General features: G+C 44.7%; 1 protein-coding gene across 21 annotated transcripts in view; it reads right to left on the bottom strand.

The window, feature by feature from the left end:
- DPF3 (double PHD fingers 3) overlaps positions 1-20,451 on the bottom strand; it is a 314,102-nt gene that overhangs the window by 159,276 nt on the left and 134,375 nt on the right. For all 21 annotated transcript variants that reach the window (XR_014811148.1, XR_014811140.1, XR_014811143.1 and 18 more), the window contains one exon: positions 6,845-7,005. Coding sequence is in view for 9 of the 21 variants with exons in the window: in XM_021099467.2 (XP_020955126.1) it covers positions 6,845-7,005 (161 nt within the window). In the remaining 12 variants the exon portion in view is untranslated. The remainder of the gene's footprint in view (positions 1-6,844; positions 7,006-20,451) is intronic.

A 20,451-nucleotide genomic window follows, 5' to 3' on the forward strand; every position in this document is an offset into this window, starting at 1 on the left:
TATGATTCCAAGGTAGAAAGCCTGCCTGGGAGATGGGAGTGATGAAAGCAGAGGAAGGAGAAAGAACAGGAGGGAGGAATTACAAGGGACAAAAGGAAACTTTTTTTTTTTTTTTTTTTTGTCTTTTTTGCTATTTCTTGGGCCGCTCCCGTGGCATATGGAGGTTCCCAGGCTAGGGGTCGAATCGGAGCTGTAGCCACTAGCCTACACCAGAGCCACAGCAAAGCGGGATCCGAGCAGTGTCTGCAACCTACACCACAGCTCACGGCAACGCCGGGTCCTTAATCTGCTGAGCAAGGCCAGGGATCGAACCCGCAACCTCATGGTTCCTAGTTGGATTCGTTAACCACTGAGCCACGATGGGAACTCAAAAAGGAAACTTTTGAGAATTATTGGATATGTTCATTATATTGATTGTGTGATGGTTTCACAGATATCCATCAAATTATGTGTTAAATATGTACCGAGTATTGTATGTCAGTTATACTTCAATAAAGCTGTTAACTCTTTTTAATGAAAAAGTAACCCAAGGACTTCTGCTTTGCGAAAGATAGAGTAGATATAACCTTCTATGTGCCACCCACTAAGTACAACTAAAACTCCTACACATTGCTTACACAACAAAAATAAGAAAGGTTAAGAGAACAAGGCTGATCAGCTAGAGACATTCGGACTCAAAGGACAACAAGGTGGTGAGTTCCCCGGCATTTTTCTTGCTTTATATATCTCAGAGTGGGTTCTGGAAAAGCTGATAACCCAAAAACACTAACAAATGCAGACCAAAAAAACCCCAAGAAAATCCTGTTCTCTCTAGTCAAAGGACCAGGAAAGGCAGCCTAGCAGGGCATCCCAGTACCCTTGTGGGGTTAATGTCAGAGAAGGCCAAGTGATGAGCTGACACCCTGTGGTGTGAGTGGAGGCCACTTAGGGGATAGTACTGGGCACCGCCCCCCAATTAGGATGGTATTGGTGAAGGCTTAGCGGGGAGCCTGAACCCCCATCTCCACACAGCAATAATAAGGTACCCCTCCCCCACCAGGGTGTGAACAGAGGCTGAGCGGGAAACCTGAACTTCTACAACCATCTGATCGTAATGACGAGCACCTCTCTCCCCCTGCGGGCACAGTGTCAGGGAAGGTCTGTGAAAACAGAAGATGTAAGTAACACCTAAAGTCTTATAACATTATAGCCAAATTGTCCAGGATTTAATCAAAATCACTCGCATGATGAACCAGGAAAATCTCAACTTGAGTGAGAAAAGACAACAGATACTAATACCAAAATGACACGAATTTAGAATTATCTGATAAGGATTTTAAAGTAGACATCATAAAAATGTTTCAAATAAACATTTTTGAAAACTTAAAACAAATGAAAAAATATAAAGTCCCACAAAGAAATAGAAGATATAAAGAAGAACCAAATGGAAGTTCCAATTATGACTCAGTGGAAACAAACCCAACTAGTATCCATGAGGACATGGGTTAGATCCCTGGCCCCACTCAGTGGGTTAAGGATCCAGCGTTGCCATGAGCTGTGGTGTAGGTTGCAGACATGGCTCGGATCCCACATTGCTGTGGCTCTGGCATAGGCCAGCAGCTACAACTCCGATTAGACCCCTAGCCTGGGAACATCCATATGCCATGGGTGTGGCCTTAAAAAAAGGACAAAAAGACAAAAAGATACATGTACCCCAATGTTCATTGCAGCACTATTTACAATAGCCAAGATATGGAAGCAACCTAAATGTCCATTGACAGAGGAATGGATAAAGAAGATGTAATACATATACACAATGGAACATTACTCAGCCATTAAAGAATGAAATAATGCCATTTGCATCAACAAGGATGGGCCTAAAGATTATGATACTAAGCGAAGTTAGTCAGACAGTGAAAGACAAGTATCATATGATATCATTTATATGTGGAATCTAAAAAGAGGATGCAAATCTGCAGAACAGAAAAAGACTCACATATGTTTGAAAACAAATTTATGGTTACCAAAGGGGGCAGGTAGTGGGGAGAGGGATGGACTGGGGGTTTAGGACTGGCATATGCCAATGGAGATCTGCTCTATAGTACAGGGAACTCTACCCAATATATGTGATGGTCTATGTGGGAAAAGAATCTGAAAGAGAATGGATGTGTGTACATGTATAACTGAATCACTTTGTTGTACAACAGAAATTATCACATTATAAATATACTTCAATAAAACTTTTTAAATGAAATAAAAATAATTATCACCTCACTTATGAGAAAAGAATTTGGATGACAGCAGATTTCTCATCACGAACTACAGAGGCCAGAAGGAAGTGGTAAGACATTTTTCAAGTGCTAAAATAAAAGGGCTATCAACCCAGAATTTTATATGCAACAAAAAAAATATCCTTCAGGAATGAGGGGAGAATCAAGACATTCTCAGAATAAGGAAAACTAAAAGTTGTTACAGTAGTTTTAAAAAGTACTTAATCAGAAAGAAATTGTAAAAGCAGGCATCTTGGAACATCAGGAAGAAAAAACAACAAAAGAGTAAACACAATAGACATTTCTCTTAGGTTTTCTAAATTATGGTAGACAGAGCAAAAGGTTTAAGTCTTTCTGGTGTGGTTTTCAGTGTATGTAGAGGAAATATTTAAGATACTATATTATAAATGCAAGAGGATAAAGGGATTTAAATGAAGAGAGGAAGAGGTGGGTATGAGTGTAAAGGGGTAGGATGAGGGAGATCTCTGTGGTGATGGACTAGTTTTATATCTTGATTGTGGTAGTGATTCCACAGATCTATACATATAGAAAATGGCATAGAACTACACACACGTTTCACCAATGTCGATTTTCTGGTTTTGATATTGTACCATAGTTACACAAGATATATCCACTGGGAAAAATTGGTTGAAGAATATAGGGGATCTCTGTGTACTATGTTTAGAACTTCCTGTGGATCTGTCATTATTTCTCATTTATTTATTTATTTATTTATTTATCGGCCACAGTGCGCAGCAACTTGATGTGGGATCTCAGTTCCCAGACCATGGATTGAACCTGGGCCATAGCACTGAAAGCACATAATCCTAACCACTGAACCACCAGGGAACTCCCTATAATTATTTCAAGATAAAAAGTTAATTAGAAATGACAAAGTATTTAAAATTCAAAACAGACCCAGCAATACATCATAAGTGAAAGCAAAAATGAAACAAATAAATCCAACTATTCACTGAGTTAGTGGTGTAACCACACAGAAGAACTATTTCAAGAGACTTTAAAACATAGTTATTTGGGGAGTTCCCGTCGTGGCGCAGTGGTTAACGAATCCGACTAGGAACCATTAGGTTGCGGGTTCGGTCCCTAACCTTGCTCAGTGGGTTCAGGATCTGGCATTGCCATGAGCTGCGGTGTAGGTTGCAGACTCGGCTCGGATCCTGCGTTGCTGTGGCTCTGGTGTAGGCCAGTGGCTACAGCTCCGATTCGACCCCTAGCCTGGGAACCTCCATATGCCATGGAAGCAGCCCAAGAAATAGCAAAAAGACAAAAAAAAAAACCATAGTTATTTGACCCAACATCCTTAATAAGAAAGGTGCTTAGGACCTAAAAAAGTTGCAAAAGAAAGAAAAAACAAACAAATTTGGTAACTTTATTGTTGTTAGTTTCATTTTATTCTGATATTGTTGTCTGCATATTGTGGACTGAAGCAAATAAGTAATTATGCTGGCATCATTAGGAGCCAGAATTTTTTTGTATGTAGGGGAGAAAGGAGATAGAGAATTAAGAAAGTTCAGTTAAAACTGTGTAAGACTTGGAGTTCCTGTCGTGGCGCAGCAGAAACGAATCCGACTAGGAACCATAAGGTTGCAGGTTCGATCCCTGGCCTTGCTCAGTGGGTTAAGGATCTGGCATTGCCGTGAGCTGTGGTATGGGTCACAGATGTGGCTCAGCTCTCGTGTTGCTGTGGCTGTGGTGTGGGCCGGCAGCTACAGCTCTGATTAGACCTGTAGCCTGGGAATCTCCATATGCCACGGGTGCAGCCCTAAAAAGGCAAAAAGACAAAAAAAAAAAAAAAAACCTGTGTAAGACAATTGAATGGGCAATATTAGTATATTTCATGATGTATTTTCTCTTAAAAAGGAAAAGAAAAAAGAAATCATATCTCTTAGTTCTGCTCACTGAACAGTCCTGGAAACAATGACCAACCCAGGAGCAATGAGCATCACCAGACTGTGGTCTCTAAATAATATTCCTACAAAGAGGAAACAGGATTTTTTAGAGAAATAGTTGATTCCAGGTCTGGGGCAGGATGCGTACAAGATGAGCCTGAAACATTTGTCCCAAGATTAAGGTAGTAAGGAAACTATTAGAAAATACTATGTGGTTTCAAATCACCAGCACTGGACAAAACCCCTATTGGCCAAAGATAGGAAAATTTAAGCATCAATAAGAATAATAGCTGCAATGGATTAAAATGTATTCAATACGTTTAAATCTGTGAATTCATGATGGAACTCAAAATAATACCTTTATTGATCACCTTTGGAGAATACAAGGGAAACAACTCATTATTTTGAAAACTGATAAAGGGGAAAAAAACATTTATCCTTCCTTTCATATGTGAACTATACCTCACAATAACCAAAATTTTAATGAGGAGATGTTTCTCTTTATAAACATGGTAGAGCTAAGAAATGAAGAAATAATGATAGCCTCGAATTGAATGTCCCCATTTTGCAACCCTTAATAGAATAAAGGGTCTAGGCAATTTTCATCTAGGGCTGCTAGCCTCCTGATGGAACTATATATTGTCACTTAGGAACTGCTCTTGCCCCAAAAACTGAACCTGAGTCTGCTCTAACCAATTCACAGGAATAATACCATGGGGGGCGGGGGAAATAAGAAAATCCAGATTCTGGAAAACTTACAATGCAAAACAACTCAGTTTCTTTCACAAATTATGTGTGGGGACGGGTGGGGAGGAGGGAGAGAGAGGGAGGGAGAGAGAATAAGAGAGAGAGAGCTATAGATTTAAAGAACTTGAGAGATACATCACAGGAGTTCCCTGGTGGCTCAGCCAGTTAAGGATACAGCATTGTCACTGCTATGGCTCTGGTTACTGCTGAGATGAGTGTTCGATCCCTGGCCCAGGAACTTCTTCATGCCACCAGGGCAGCCACAAAAAAAAGGGATAGACACATCAGCCAACTGCAGTGTAGGAGTCCTATTTGGATCCTAATTTCAACTATAGGGGAAATAAATATTGAACAAATATTTGATGCTATTAAAGTCTTGTTAACTTTGAGTTTTGATAGCTATTGTAGGTTGTTATATTTGTTTATATTCTTACCAATTAGAGATACATACTGAAAAATTTACAGATTAAATAATATACTGCTTGATTAGCTTCAAAATAATCAAGGTTTAAGGAGGAAAGTAAGAGGTGAATATTAATGAAACAAGATTGGCCATGAGTTGATCACTGTCGAGGCTGGGTGATAAATACATAGAAATTCATTTTTTCCACTTTCACGTGGCTTTGAAATTTCTCATCATAAAAAGTTTTTAAATATGCCCATATGGACTAGAAAACTGCATTCTTCTAATTGCCTCCCTGGGAGTTCCTTTCATGGCACAGTGGAAACTGATCTGACTAGTATCCATGAGGATGCAGGTTTGATCCCTGGCCTTGCTCAGTGGGTTAAGGATTCTGCATTGCCGTGAGCTGTGGTACAGGTCGCAGACACGGCTAGGATCCCGTGTTGCTGTAGCTGTGGTGTAGGCCGGCAGCTATGGCTCAGATTTGACCCCTAGCCTGGGAACCTCCATATGCTGTGGGTGCAGCCCTAAAAAGCAAAAATAAATAAAATTTAAAAATAATTGCCTCTCTGATCTCTACTCATTGGTCTTTATTCTGTACTCTGGAGCCTAGAGACTAGTGTCACAGTAATAGTAATCACCATCATCATCACCATCAACATCATCATCATCACCATCATCATCACCATCACCATCATCATCATCACCATCACCATCATGACATCATCATCACCACCAACATCATCATAATCACCATCATCATCATCACTATCATCATCACCACCTTCACCATCACCATCAATATCATCATCATCATCATCGTCATCATCACCATCATCATCATCATCATCACCAACATCATCACCACCATCATCAACATCACTACCTTCACCATCACCATCAATATCATCATCATCATCATCACCACCTTCACCATCACCATCATGACATCATCATCACCACCAACATCATCATAATCACCATCATCATCATCGCCATCATCAACAGTAACAGCCAGTATTTTGAAAGCTCATACTTAACTATGTGCTCAACTTGGGTTATGAGATTTTTATGAAGATTTTCATTCAATCCTGACAAAGTCTGAAGTAGATACTATTATTATCCCCATTTTACAGATGAGGAACCTAAGGGGGACAGGTTTGATGACAAAGCTCAGCCTTAAACCAAAGCCTACAGATTTCCAGCTTATAACCACAAAGCTACATGAAAAACACAAGGTGAAAGGTGAAGACAGCTGTCATGACTTCTATCTTCCCTTTTAGGGGTTAAATATCCTGAGTTCTTTCATTCTGCCCCTCCCCACCAATGTGGCTTCAATGTCCCACACCATTCTCGAAGCACCTGCCAAGAGTTACAGAAGTTGAATTTCTATGAAGTATCCCAGGCTCCCCTTACAGCTTGCCCCACACCCACACCCACCCATTGATGGCAGGGATTCCCTAACAGTTTCTGGTGGGCTTGCCTCCAGACTGGGAGACTGAATCTGTGCATGTCCCAGGGGTGGCTTGGCTCACCTGGGCCTCGGTGCCTCTTCTCCATCCAGATGTAGCAGTTGTTCTGGGCCACCCCAGTCTGTGAGTCCAGGAAAGGGAGCCGCACGCTGCGCTCTGCGCACAGGCGCGAGTTATAACTGCGGCAGTGCTCAATGGCTTCCTTGTAGAACTGGTCCCCGAGCCTGCCGGGAGACAGAGAAGGAAGGAAGAATGAGGCCAGGGGAAACCAAAGCACACCCAGAGGGAAACTGATGTCGCTCACCCACCTCCCTGGGAAGATTTTGCAGTGTATCAAAAGACAATGTGTATCCAGAGCCTTGTCAAGAGGCAGAATCTGATTCAATGTCTCCAGCAGGTTCTATTTCCCATAAAAAATCCACCAGGGAACAAAGGAACTAGAAACCCCAAGAATAAACCACCAGTAAAAGTAATATGTCCTGGAGTTCCCATTGTGGCTTAGTGGGTTACAAACCCAACTAGTATCCACGAGGATGCAGGTTCAACCTCTGGAATCGCTCAGTGGATCCAGCATTGCTGTGAGCTGTGGTGTAGGTCACAGACCCAGCTCCAACACCGGGTTGCTGTAGCATAGGTCTCTGATTAGACCTCTAGCCTGGGAACTTCCATGCACTGCAGGTGTGGCCCTAAAAAGCAAGAGAAAAAAAAAAGTAGTGACATGACCCTGTTCTAGGAAACATGAGGTCTTGCTCTAGAGTGGAGGTAGTTCTGGAACAACCTTCTGCCTGGATCTACTGTGACATCAGGCTTCTAGAGCCCCCTCAACAGTTATCATCCCCCCATTAGTCACGAGCAAAGAGTGACCAGCAAAGAGTCTGGTAACCAGCAAAGAGTCTGGAAAGAACCCAAACCACCAACATAGATACCAAGATTTCCATTACAATAGAAGAGAAGTGCTCCCTATAAAAGACCAGAAGTTCAGAGGAAACATTCTGTAAAAGCAGAGCCCTTATAGGGAGAAGGAGGTGAAGCAGGCATGTGGTTTTAAAACCACACACGTAAAGAAAAATAACTTGCTGTTGGAAAACAAACAGAAGCATCATTTAAAATAATAATAGTTGAATTTTGAACTCAAAATAATTCAATTCCCAAAGTTTAATACACAAATAGAGAGACCTTTCTGGTGTGCTGGAGTGGTAATCTGATTAAGCACAGTAAATTTTATGTTCCTAAATCTCTGGCATTCTTGGATATGTGGTGATGCTACTAGTTTTAAGATAATGTCCTTTTCAAAGATTAGAAACATAGCATTGATATAATGTAAAGCACAAACATAGTCGATGAGACCAGATATCTAACAAACAGAAGAGAGGCACGTGATGGAGGTTAATAAATGGCCCAACGTAGTACAAATGTAAAAAACAAATGTTTGCCAAGCAAATTGGAGCTTCCTGGGTGCGGGGTGGGGGAGGCCGAAAGCCACAGGGATTGCCCGGCCAAAGGGGAGACTCCAGTAGCTCATTGTGAAGGGGCATTATGAATGTCCCTCTGTTTTGGTCTATGTAGATTCGAGGAAACTAAAATGGGGGGTAGGGGTGGGAGGAGGTCTAAGTTTAAATAAGATATTTCTTATCCAAAATAGATAGAGGAGTAAAGAAAGATACGAATTAAATGAATTCATCTGTTCTTTTTAAAATTTTTTTTTAAAGTAGAGCTGATGTGCAGTATTTTATAAGATTACAGGGGTACAATATAGTGATTCACAATTTTTAAAGGTTATATTCCATTTATCGTTATCCTAAAATATTGGCTATATTCCCTGTGTTGTGCAATATATCCTGGCAGCTTATTTTATACGTAATCGTTTGTACCTCTTAATTCCCTACCCCTACACTGCCACCTCCCTCCTCTCCTCTCCCCACTGGTAACCACTTGTTTATTCTCTATATCTGTGAGTCTGCTTCTTTTTTTGTTATATTCACTAGTTCGTTGAATTTTTTAGATTTCACATACAAGGTGATATCATACAGTATTTGCCTTCTTCCTCTTTTTAAAAAATCATTGGGTCAGATTCTACCAAAAAGTTTCAAGGAAATTTCTTATTCTGGGAGGATACAATCATTGACGCTTCTGAGGCATCTTTTGGAAACGGCTGGTAGAAATGCCTCCTAAAACAGCCCTTTGCTCCTTTTATACCTCTGGGTATCTTCCCTCTCACAGGGAAGGCACAGCAGCTCAGAAAATGTCTAGCGGTTGCAAAACCTAACTGTAATCAAATTATAATAGTCACACAGCTGGAAATGAATTGGGGAGGGGGGATGAAATCCCATCAAAATGCTATAAAACGGAACTGCACATACGCTGATGTAATCAAAGTTAGTAACAAGGATCATGAGATTGATCAAAAATAAAGAACCATTTCCAGCAAAGCGTTTGCATCTGTGTCCCACCAGCTTAAATGCCTCCTTCTGCTAAGGCGGTGCAGCGCAATCTGACAGAACTTTTGCGAGCAGTTCAGCCCAAGCGAGATGACACACAGCCTGTCCCGCGTGTCCTGGAGGCTCCAGCTTCCCTCCATGAAACAGAGGACCAGCCACATCACATGGATGAGAACTGACAAGAACACATGACAGAGAGGTGCCCGATGTGAGAAACCGTTATCTGGTTTCCCACGATCTTTTGACAGACTGCCCAAAAAGATGTTAACTATTCCAACTCCAGAAATTCTGCTGAGAGAGAAGAAACAGGAAGGAAGGGGAGGGGAAGGAGGGAGGGAGGGGGAGAGAAAACTGTACACTAAAATTCATTGACTGGAGAAGAGACTTTCCATTTTCAAAACAAACGTCTGGAAGTCAATACAAAGAAATCTACAGTAGGATCTCAAATTAGGCTTTTCCCAATTCGCCCAGAACTCGCTTCCAACAGCTTCAATCCCAAAAAGAGACACAAGAAAGTAAACTTGCTAAAAATGAGAAGTGAGTTTGGCCAAGTCCATGCCCCACACCAAATGGAACGAAAAAGTCAAACAAAGTGGTTCACGGGGTGAAAATTAATTTCATCTTAAATACTTTCCACTCCCATGACATGCAATGTTATTGGCAACGGGCATCCTGGGGAAAATGTGTATTTTTAAATGTAATCTTTGTGTGAATGACACCTCTCTTACGTAAACAGGAGAGATTTTCGGAGGACTGGAACAACTGTATTAAAGACTGAAGCTACAAAAATGTGACAGCCATCACCCTCTCTGTCATCGTCTCCAGGGAAGTCACTTTTAAACAGACCAGGCGTTGGCAGAGATTTGGAAACAAAAGTTTAAAGCCTTTTTTTTAAGATTTGAGAGGAAAAAAGAGACTTTACCCTCTTTGATAAATTCAAGGAGCACTTCTCTAAAAGTTAATTAGCCAAAATCTTCACAGGGCTTGTTCTGTCCTCTGGAAGAAAAATCAATGGCCAGGTCTCCCTAACCCATGGAAAGCAATTTAAACAGGAGAGGGGACAAGTGTCCTTTTCAATACTTTTTTTTTTTTAATTGAAGGAGAGTTAATTTACAGTGTTGTGTTAGTTTCAAGTGTACGTCAAAGTGATTCAGATATATATACATATATCCTCTCTCAGATTCTTTTTTGTTTAGAGGTTATTACAAGATATTGAGTACAGTTCCCTGTGCTATTCAATAGGTCCTTGTTGTTTATCTATATTATTTATACATAGTAATTCATATATGTTAATGCCAAACTCCTCATTTATCTCTCCCACCCACCCCCATCTAATAGGGTGTTTCTTAAAAAAAAAAAAAAAAATCCCCCAATGATAGGATCCCAGGGGTGACATCTCCATTAAAGTTGCAAGGGGCAAAGGGAGCAGGGAAAGGCTGGCAGCAAATGATTCATTTTGTGCAGTGGTGACCATTGCGCCCCAGGCTGGGTCAGGCACGGCCCAGCCTTAGCCATCACCTGTCTGCACCGAAACAAGGGGGCTGGATTTGCCACAGGATGATAGATGTCTTGGGCTCCAAGAAGCTGGCACAGGCAGGGTAGAATGATGTTCTCATCAACAACTGACTTCAGGCTACTCAAGGCTGCAATCAGAAGCAGGAAAGGCAGGGGGAACAAATTGCTAGGCTCTCTGCCAGAGCAGGGCCCCCATGGCCTGCTGCTTGGAGCAGTGCTGGCTGCTGAGTTCTGGGGCCTTTGGGAGGGGTTTTGCGGGAGCCTTAGTGATCCCTTCTGGAGTGAGAGAGCCATCCTAGCTCTGGGAGCTTTCCAGTGACCCTCCTTGAGCTTATCTGTGGAGAAATGGATTCCCGGCACCAGAGGATTCAGAATGGAAAAAATAAGCCTGCTCCAAAAGGACTGCCAAGGAGACTCTAAATGTGATTTTCAGAGTCAACCATACCCTCTCTAAGACCCCCTGCTCCCCCTTCCACATTTCACCTCCCACCTGGCCTCTTAGACGCCATGTCCACTCTCTTAAACCGACTCCTGGCACCAACCCTCCTACCTGGACACGTGGGGCCCCTCCCTCTTCTCTGTCCCTCTGGTCCTGTGATCTGACCGGAGGACAAGTGTCCTGCCCTTGCTCAAACATGTATCCAGAAGCAAAGTCCTCACGCCCTGCCAGAGCCTGCTCCCTCCCCAGAGTCTCCACTCTTCTGGGGTTGGAGTTGGGGGGTTGGGGGGCTGTCTCTCCTTGACCCTGCCCTTGCCTTCATCCCAGCTGGCACTGAACTCTTTCAAGTCTCGGCGAGATGTCCCATTCTATCCTTTCCCACTGCGTGGCCGTAGGTCCCTTTTGGCTGTAAAAACAGGACCTTGGCCCCTCACGGCAAGTTGTGCACATAAACAGAGATAAGGAGAGATAAAGAAGGGCCCAGGCCGGTGGCAGCATTTCTGGCCCCTCTTGTCTGCAGGTTCCTGGCTTTCCTGCTGCCTCACTCCACTGCCCACACTTCCACAACCGCCTGCACACACACATTACAACGCATCTACAGCAATATGCTAACGTCCCCCTGTTTGCATTGAAACATGTTTAACTCTGACTGTGGCACAGAAAGCCGTCTCCCATTTGTGTCACGTTCTGTAATAACTAGCTAGAAGGAAGCGATATTTGGTAAGTGGGGGGAACCTTTTCATTTCCCTCACAGTTACACTGTTCCTAAAGCTGGCCTTGAAAGAAAAGCAAGTTTAGTGTTTGCTGTGGACTGAATTGTGTCCCGCACCCCAAGAATTCATTTATTGAAGCCCTAACCCCACAATGGATGGCATTGGGAGATGGGGCCTTTGGCGATACATAGGTCATGAAGGCAGAGCCTCTGTGATGGATTATTGCCCTTATAAGAAGAAAAAAGTCAGAGTTCCCGTCGTGGCGCAGTGGTTAACAAATCCGACTAGGAACCATGAGGTCGTGGGTTCGGTCCCTGGCCTTGCTTAGTGGGTTAACGATCCGGCGTTGCCGTGAGCTGTGGTGTAGGTTGCAGACGCGGCTCGGAACCCGCGTTGCTGTGGCTCTGGCGTAGGCCGGTGGCTATGGCTCCGATTCAACCCCTAGCCTGGGAACCTCCATATGCCGCGGGAGCAGCCCAAGAAATAGCAACAACAACTACAACAACAAAAAAAAGACAAAACACAAAAAAAAAAAAAAAAAAAAAAAAGAAAAAAGTCACTCACTTCCTCTCTCTTTCTCCCTCCCTTTCTCCTCCTCTCCCCCATCTCTCTTTCTCCCTCCCTCTCCCCCCTGCCCCACTTCATGTGAGTTCACCATAAGAAGGCAATTATCTGCAACCTAAGCAGAGGACCGTCCCCAAACCTCACCCAGACCATGCTGTAACTCTGATCTCGGACTTCCCAGCCTCCAGAATGGTGAGAAATGAAATGTTTAAGCCTCCCTGACTAGGGTTATTTTGTTACAGCAGGCCCAGCTATGACAGCGTTTCTTATATGAAAGAGGAAGGGCTATAGAGGATGGGTAAGAGAGATTCAATCCTTTCCTGCCTCCTTCTGTCCTCTTCCAACAAAGACAACAATAATACTAGTAATGATGTCAATTTCAACTCAATTCAATGTTTAATATTTGTCTTCCCTGCTAGACTATAAACTCCATGATGGCAGGGACCACCTCCACTGGGCCACTGCACTCAGCCACTCAGATGTGGCACTAAACCTCACCAGGGGGCACCATTCATATAAACTTTGATGTTCACCATACTCCCTGGAGCAGTATAAAGTATAACCTCATGGCCTTGCATACCTGGCCTGTTTACTGATTCACTTCCAGCATCTAGCACAGAGCCCAGCACACAGTAGGTGCCCAATAACTCTTGGTTGAATTGCTTTTAACCACCCATATATCACTCACTTATGGCAGGTGTTAAATCAGAGCCGTAAATCACATGCTGCCTGCATTGGCATGGTCTCTGAGTTTGCTGTACATATAGGATGGTGATTTAAATTACATGACTGTCTATTAGCAACTTAAAAAGAAAAATAGAGAGAATGTTTGCAGGCACTCTCATTTAGTCCTCAGCACCCAGCCCCTGATAATTGCAGCAGCCTCCTGACTGCAATCCCCATTACTCTTCTCTTAGGCAGCTGACAAAAAGAAATCTCCCTTGAGCCCAGTTTTCAGTCTTGTATTCCTCATCACAGAAGCCAAGATGGCACACATGGAGCCCAAAGTCCTCTACTTAGCTGTCAAGGCTCTTGGAGAGCCTTGGAATCAAGCTCAGCAGAGTCCAGCTCGGAGTTCCCGTCATGGCTCGGCAGTAACAATCCAACTGGGATCCATGAGGATGTGAATTCGATCTCTGGCCTCGCTCAGTGAGTTAAGGATCTGGTGTAGCTGTGAGCTGTGGTGTAGGTTTGAGACATAGCTCAGATCCTGTGTTGCTGTGGCTGTGGCGTAGCCAGCAGCTGCAGCTCCAGGGAACTTCCATATGCCACAGGAGCATCCCTCAGAAGCAAAAAAGAAATAGAGTCCAGCTCTACTGCTTATTGGCTACACAACCCTGGGGCAAGTTACTTACCCTCCTGGAGCCAAAATTCTCCTTCCAGCAAGATGGATACATAACTCCTACTTCAGGCCTGAGATAATTAAATGAGATAGAACCTCAGACTCACAGAGGTAAATGCCTATAATCAATAGTGATTCCTTCCTCCTTCTCCCAAAGAGCAATATTTTTCTGCCGCTTTGTGACATGACGCTCTGCCTAAGCAGGTCGATGCCCTTCATGTGATACACACAACACCCACTGTTACAGTGTCGTGGAGGCTGTCAGGTGCCTGCCCAAATCTCTGCCCCGAGACATTTGGCAGCAGGGTGATGAGGCCAAACCTCAGGCATCAAGGAGAGCAGAGTGCAGCCAAAGCCCACCCCAAATGCAGAGACCACATCTGGCTTGTTTGCTGCTCTATTCCCAAGGCCAGCCCAGCACTTGCTGTGTTGGGTTGAATGATGAATGAATGAATGAATGAATGAATCCTCATCTGACCTTCCTGTATATATAAAGCAGAAAACCCTACCCTGCACCCCAACAAAACATTTATTCAGGCCCTCCCTCCTTCCCAGAATTCTTGCCTCCTGTCCTTGGCCTGGCTGATCTTACCCTATTTAAAGGCTGCCCCAAGTCCTGCTTCTTCCAGGAAGCTTTCCCTGTTATTCTTGCCCATTGCCATTGCTCTCTGCCTCTCTGAGCTCCCTAATCATCTCACTCATGTTCGGCCGCTCTCCGCCACCCTCTTCATCTCTCCCCTCCCAACCAGATCATAAGCATCTTGAAGACAAGGAGTTATATACTTAGCACTACCCCACCAAGCACAGGGCTGAGAATGTAGACGCCTGTGACAAATACAGATTGCTTGATTGAAATGTCACACCACCCTTAGTAAACTCCTGGAAGCTTCACGGTTGAGAGATGCTGGGGACCCTCTTCCTCCAGATGCAAATAAGGTGAGCCTGAAGTTATGTGCCTTCTCCAAAGCACAGGATTAGGCCTCTGAAAGCAGATATCCCGTAAGTTCAAATCCTACTGAATTCTCTCCATCTTCTTAAAAAGGGTCACTTCAGCTCTTGAGATTGCATTTCTCCATCTACAGTATTCATACTAAGATGCAGAACTAATAGTCCTCGTCTCTCAACTTCCTAAGAAGCTCGTTGAATACTGTGCTGTGTTATCATCAAACCACCCCAGAAAGACTTGCTCCTACGGAGCATATGGAGTTCCCGAGCCAGGGATCAAATCCGAGCTGCAGCTGCAACGTATCCTGCACCTGCGGCAACACCAGGTCCTTAATCCACTGTGCCGGGCCGGGGATCAAACCTGTGTCCCAGCGTTCCCAAGAGGCTGCCAATCCCGTTGCACCACAGCAGGAACTTGGAAATCTGAACTTTTGACAGATCCCCCAGTGATTCTGTGAACTATGAGACTCGGTGGTTGAAGGTTAGCTCTCCAAAACCCCCCCAAGCCAAGGCAAGAAAAAGAGAGCCCTGTGGTACTCTTTGGCCATGTTTTTGTTTGTTTGTTTGTTTGTTTGTTTTTGTCTTTTTGCCATTTTCTTGGGCCGCTCCCGCGGCATATGGAGGTTCCCAGGCTAGGGGTCAAATCGGAGCTGTAGCCACCGGCCTACGCCAGAGCCACAGCAACGCGGGATCCAAGCCATGTCTGCAACCTACACCACAGCTCACAGCAACGCCGGATCGTTAACCCACTGAGCAAGGCCAGGGATCGAACCCGCAACCTCATGGTTTCTAGTCGGGTTCGTTAACCACTGCGCCACGACGGGAACTCCTGGCCATGTTTTAATAGCCAAACAGGACAACCCGGTTAACTGACTTTAACTCAGGTCGTTTTCTTCCTGCAGGAAACCTGGCATGGATTAACCTGGCAGCGCTTACCTGCCGCAAACTAGTCCCATAGAGGTGCTCGTTTCTCACAAAATATCCATGAGGCCTAATGAAGGCAACTGTACGGAGATCCTGACATCCTTAGAGTGGTCACTTTGGAGGTGTCCCTGACATTCCTAACATCACAGGAAAGGCACCTTGGGGACAAGGGTATCACCTTGCAAAAGCCAGGGCAGATGAAGCATCTGAATGTTAAAACTCCCATCATGACTTGAAACACCACTTGGTCTGACGTTCAGGCCCGCTAGACCCAATAAATCCCTTTTCCAGCATCTACTCTGGTGAAGACTTTTCAGGGACTTATTATGCAAAGCTGCCTAAGCAAGACGGAATTTATATTGAACCTAGCCATGATTTCTGAGCTGCCACTGGGTGTTCTGATGACATACACAACTCGGGGTTGAAGTCAAGGGGCTGCCAAGGACAGGGGACTGGAGGCAGGAGGAAAGCAGTGTGATTCCTTCCAGTAAATAATGGGAGACTGGGGCGGGGGGGGGGGGGGAAGGGGGAGGTCAGAAAACAGGGATGCTCTGGGCCGGAAGAACACTGTTGCTTTTCTTGTATCCAAGGTTTGCCTTTCAAATGGCATCCAGACGTGACAAAATAAATCTCTCCTCTAGAGGCTAAAGAATGTGTAGAATGCAAGCAACTTTCAAAAGCAAAAAAAAAAAAAAAAAAGACTTCTTTATCTAGGGTGAGGCATACCTAGAAAGAAAATGCATACCCATTACGGAAACGTCACCGACTGAGCAAGTATTTTTAGTCTCCCCGGTTCATAGACCGAGTCCTTCCTGAAACCCCAGCTACGAGCTGGGCACCAGCATGCTGTCCACAGAGTGGGATTACCAGGAGAAGCATGGATTAGAGACAATTCTTGGACAAACACATTCTCAGACAAACACATTCTCTTTGTGGCTGGAATATAAGAGCCTCAATGCTGCCCTCCCCAGTAAAGGGAATATTGGTTTGGCATTTAAAACACAGCCACAAAGAACAGATCCTCTGGAGGCAACTCTCAGCACAGAAATCCAAGGGATCTTTCTACAGTGGAAATCAGGACGTGACATTCTCCCTCTTAAATCCACCCAGTGGCTTTCACTGACCTTGGAATATAATCTGAACTCCTTCCCGTGGCTACAGGCCCCCAGACCACCTGGCCATGCCCACCTCTCCTACTTCCTCTTGTCTCCTGCCCCCCTTCCCTCCTGGACTCCACCCTCACTGCACTTCCTTCTGTGCCTCTAATAAACCAAAATCATTTCACCTCAGGACCTTTGCACATGCCATCCCCTTTTCCTGGTGTACATTTCTCCCAGATCTTCTCATGGCTGGCTTCTCTTCAAAGAAGTCTTTTCTGACCCACCCAATCTAGGGTACCCACCCTACCCCACTCCTGCTCTAGCCCTTACTATCTCATATTCTATTTTATTTTATTTTATTTTATTGTCTTTTTGCCATTTCTAGGGCCACACTCAAGGCATATGGAGGTTCCCAGGCTAGGGGTCGAATCGGAGCTGTAGCCACCGGCCTACGCCAGAGCCACAGCAACGCGGGATCCAAGCTACGTCTGCAACCTACACCACAGCTCACGGCAACACCAGATCCTTAACCCACTGAGCGAGGCCAGGGATCGAACCCACAACCTCATGGTTCCTAGTCGGATTTGTTAACTACTGAGCCACGAAGGGAACTCCCTGTTTTACTTTTTTATGCTCTTTACCACTATCAGAAAGTCTCTCTGTTTTCTCTTGGTCTGCTGATCCTCTCTTCATGACGAAACTGTGAACTCCAAGAGAGCAAGGTCTCTAGCTCTCTACGACTGGTTCTCCCACCGAACACAGGATTTGGCATATAGGAAATGCTTGGCAGGTAACCCTGAACAAATGGAGGGTATGAAAGCCCAGTCTTCTGGAGAGCAAAGAGGTCAGTGCTAAGAAGAGGCCCCCAGCACAGGCAAGGAGAATCACACAGCCACCCTCTCACTGATCCTCCTAACACAGTCATGACGGCGGGTTAGGGACCCAGTTCATACCCAGATCCTGTGCAAGACATCACAATGCTATCTGCGCACCCCCAAACCTGGAGAGATGTGGGACCAAGTGGATAAATGATGCCATTCGTGACATCAGCCACTCCTCTCTATGCCCCAAAAGGACATTCCAGGGCTGATACTGGCACCATAAACTAGCAGTTCCCAGAAGATGGTCCCCAAAGTAACATACTACAGTTCCCTGAAAGGGCTTCTCTCTGAATTAACCTCCTCTGCATGTTCTTTCTCAGAGAGCTGATCCATGCCCCCTTCCAGAGCCCCGAGCCCGCGGGTAGGGGCAGGGGCAGGAGCAGCATGGGGGTGGGGAAGCCCTGCTTGACAGGAAATCAATGGAAACTTGAAGGTCATCTGGAGGGCGCTGTCTCCCCATCATGCACCTGCTGGGATGGGATTTGTGGTCCTGACCTCGCTTGGGGGCCTCTGCCCTCCTGTCAGAGTTGGTTAAAATCAGCCTGCAGAAGCAAACGCCCTGCAGACCAAATGATCTCTGGGCCGTCCTTCTAAGGGACATCAAGCCAAACTAAGAAGCACCACATTTCATTTAACCTGCCACAAGGCTGAGAGTCACCCCAATTTCTCTTGGCAGCACCCTGGGAAAACAGTCTTAGGCCTGCTGTTTTCTGAGGCACATACTTGTAAACCTTTTAATAAGGACAAAACAAAGCCTGACTATCTAAGAGGCTGGTTGTGCTCCCAAATTTAAGTTCTCTGATGGAAAAGGGAGAAATATCCTGAAAACCCAAAACCAAGAGTGAAAGATGAGTGCATTCTAGAAATTCCTAAATCTGCTCTCATAACCTCTACATCCCAAGATAATGACAAAGGATACCAAAACCTCCATCCTGCTTAAGGGAGGTCCAGCTTTCTTCCCATCCCAACAACTATTAGGAAACACGGCTGGATTTAGAACCTGATTCTCCTTTCTTCATGGATCTATTTTCCCAAGTCTCCTTTCTTTCTTCCTTCTTTCCTTCCTCCTTCCCTTTCCATGCCTTTCCTGGTCTTCTTCCCCCAGTCTTTCCACTTCATCAAGAGTCACTTAATATATAGGGACGGGAGAAAAGCATTCAACCCACATCTCCAACCCCAAAGCGAATGAGGAAAAGACATGCGCAACATATTTCTAGAAGAGTGACATGATTATAATGATCAAAAGAAAGAGAAATCGTGGCAAGGCCTCCATTTATTGAGCACTAACTATGTGTACAGGCACTGTTCTAAGCACTTTACGTGTATAATCTCATTTCGTCCTCACAGCAACCCCACCTGATCATTTCACAGAGTAGAAGATCAAGGCACAGAGCACTTTAAGTGATTTGCCCAGGGTTTTAAGCAGCACTGTGACGATATAAACCCAAGCAATTTCAGTTCAGAACCTTGCTCTTGGCCACTATACGATCAGCCTCACACAGGGACACCGCTGCCCCTTCACAGTGAGGTGAGCCTCCAGAACTAGAATGACTTGAACAACACATCTTTTTGGGGAGGCATCTGGTTTCTCTAAGAGCATCACTGATTTCCTGGGTCATCTTAGCTATTTCTCTTCTGCCAAACAGTCCAGAGGAAAACTTTCCTGTCATAAAGTCACCTCTCAGTAACTTAAGGAGTAGGTTGTGGCATTCCCATTGTAGTGCAGTGGAAACAAATCCAACTAGCATCTATGACAATGGGGGTTCAATCCTTGGCCTCACTCAGTGGGTTAAGGATCCGGCGTTGTCATGAGCTGTGGTGTAGGTTGCAGACACAGCTCGGATCCCGTGTTGCTGTGGCTGTGATCCTGTGATGTAGGCTGGCAGCTACAGCTCCAATTCGACCCCTAGCCTAGGAACTTCCATATGCCGTGGATACAGCCCTAAAACACAAGAAAGGAAGGAAGGAGGGAGGGAGGGAGGAAGAAAGAAGTAGGTTGGTTACGGGGCTGCCTGATAAGATACCATAAGAGAAATACAAAATGCTACTACTTGATTTAGAAACCAAATCCATCCCAAAGGTGGATAAGTGGTGATGGATTCTGAGAGGCCCTGTGGTTCTGGACATCTACTGAGGGAGGAAAAGAAAAATGCCAGATTATCATAAACTAGAGTCAGATTTAAGAATCCCAGAGTGTTGGAGGTTGTCTAGTCTGATGTCTCTGCTGTAGTGCAAGGAATAACCAGAAAGGCTAGAGTTCCCTGGTAGCCTAGCAGTTAAGGATCTGGCATCATTACTGCTGTGGCTCAGGTTGCTGCCATGGCACAGGTTCAGTCCTTGGCCCAGGAACTTCCACATGCCGTAGGCAAGGCCACAATAAATAAATAAAGAACAAGAGAGGTGAAGTGACTTCCTCCAGTCACTTCAGGGGCAGGGCTGAGATTAGATTTTCAGCGTCTAAGCTCCTAGTTCATGGATTTCTCCATGGTTTACAGCAGGAGTCTGCAAACCACAGTCCCTGGGCCAAATCTGGCCCACCATGAATTTCTATAAATAAAGTTTTATTGGAAGACAGTTATACTCATTCATTTAGATATTGTCTATGGCCCCTTTCACACAACTGTGGTAGAAATGAGGGGTTCCAATGGAGACTGCATGGCCTGCAAAACCTAAAATATTTACCTCTCTGATCTTTACAGAAAAAGTTTACTGACTCCTGGTTTATAGTATAAGCTGTTTTTTTTGTTTGTTTTGTTTTTTTGTTTTTTGTCTTTTTGTCTTTTTAGGGACACACCCGTGGCATATGGAA

Source organism: Sus scrofa, chromosome 7 (genome assembly GCF_054392235.1).
Source record: "Sus scrofa isolate SSC_HxYL_T2T_F1_AM1 chromosome 7, Sscrofa_HxYL_maternal_Yorkshire_Landrace_v2.0, whole genome shotgun sequence".
In the NCBI taxonomy this organism is placed as follows: domain Eukaryota; kingdom Metazoa; phylum Chordata; class Mammalia; order Artiodactyla; family Suidae; genus Sus; species Sus scrofa.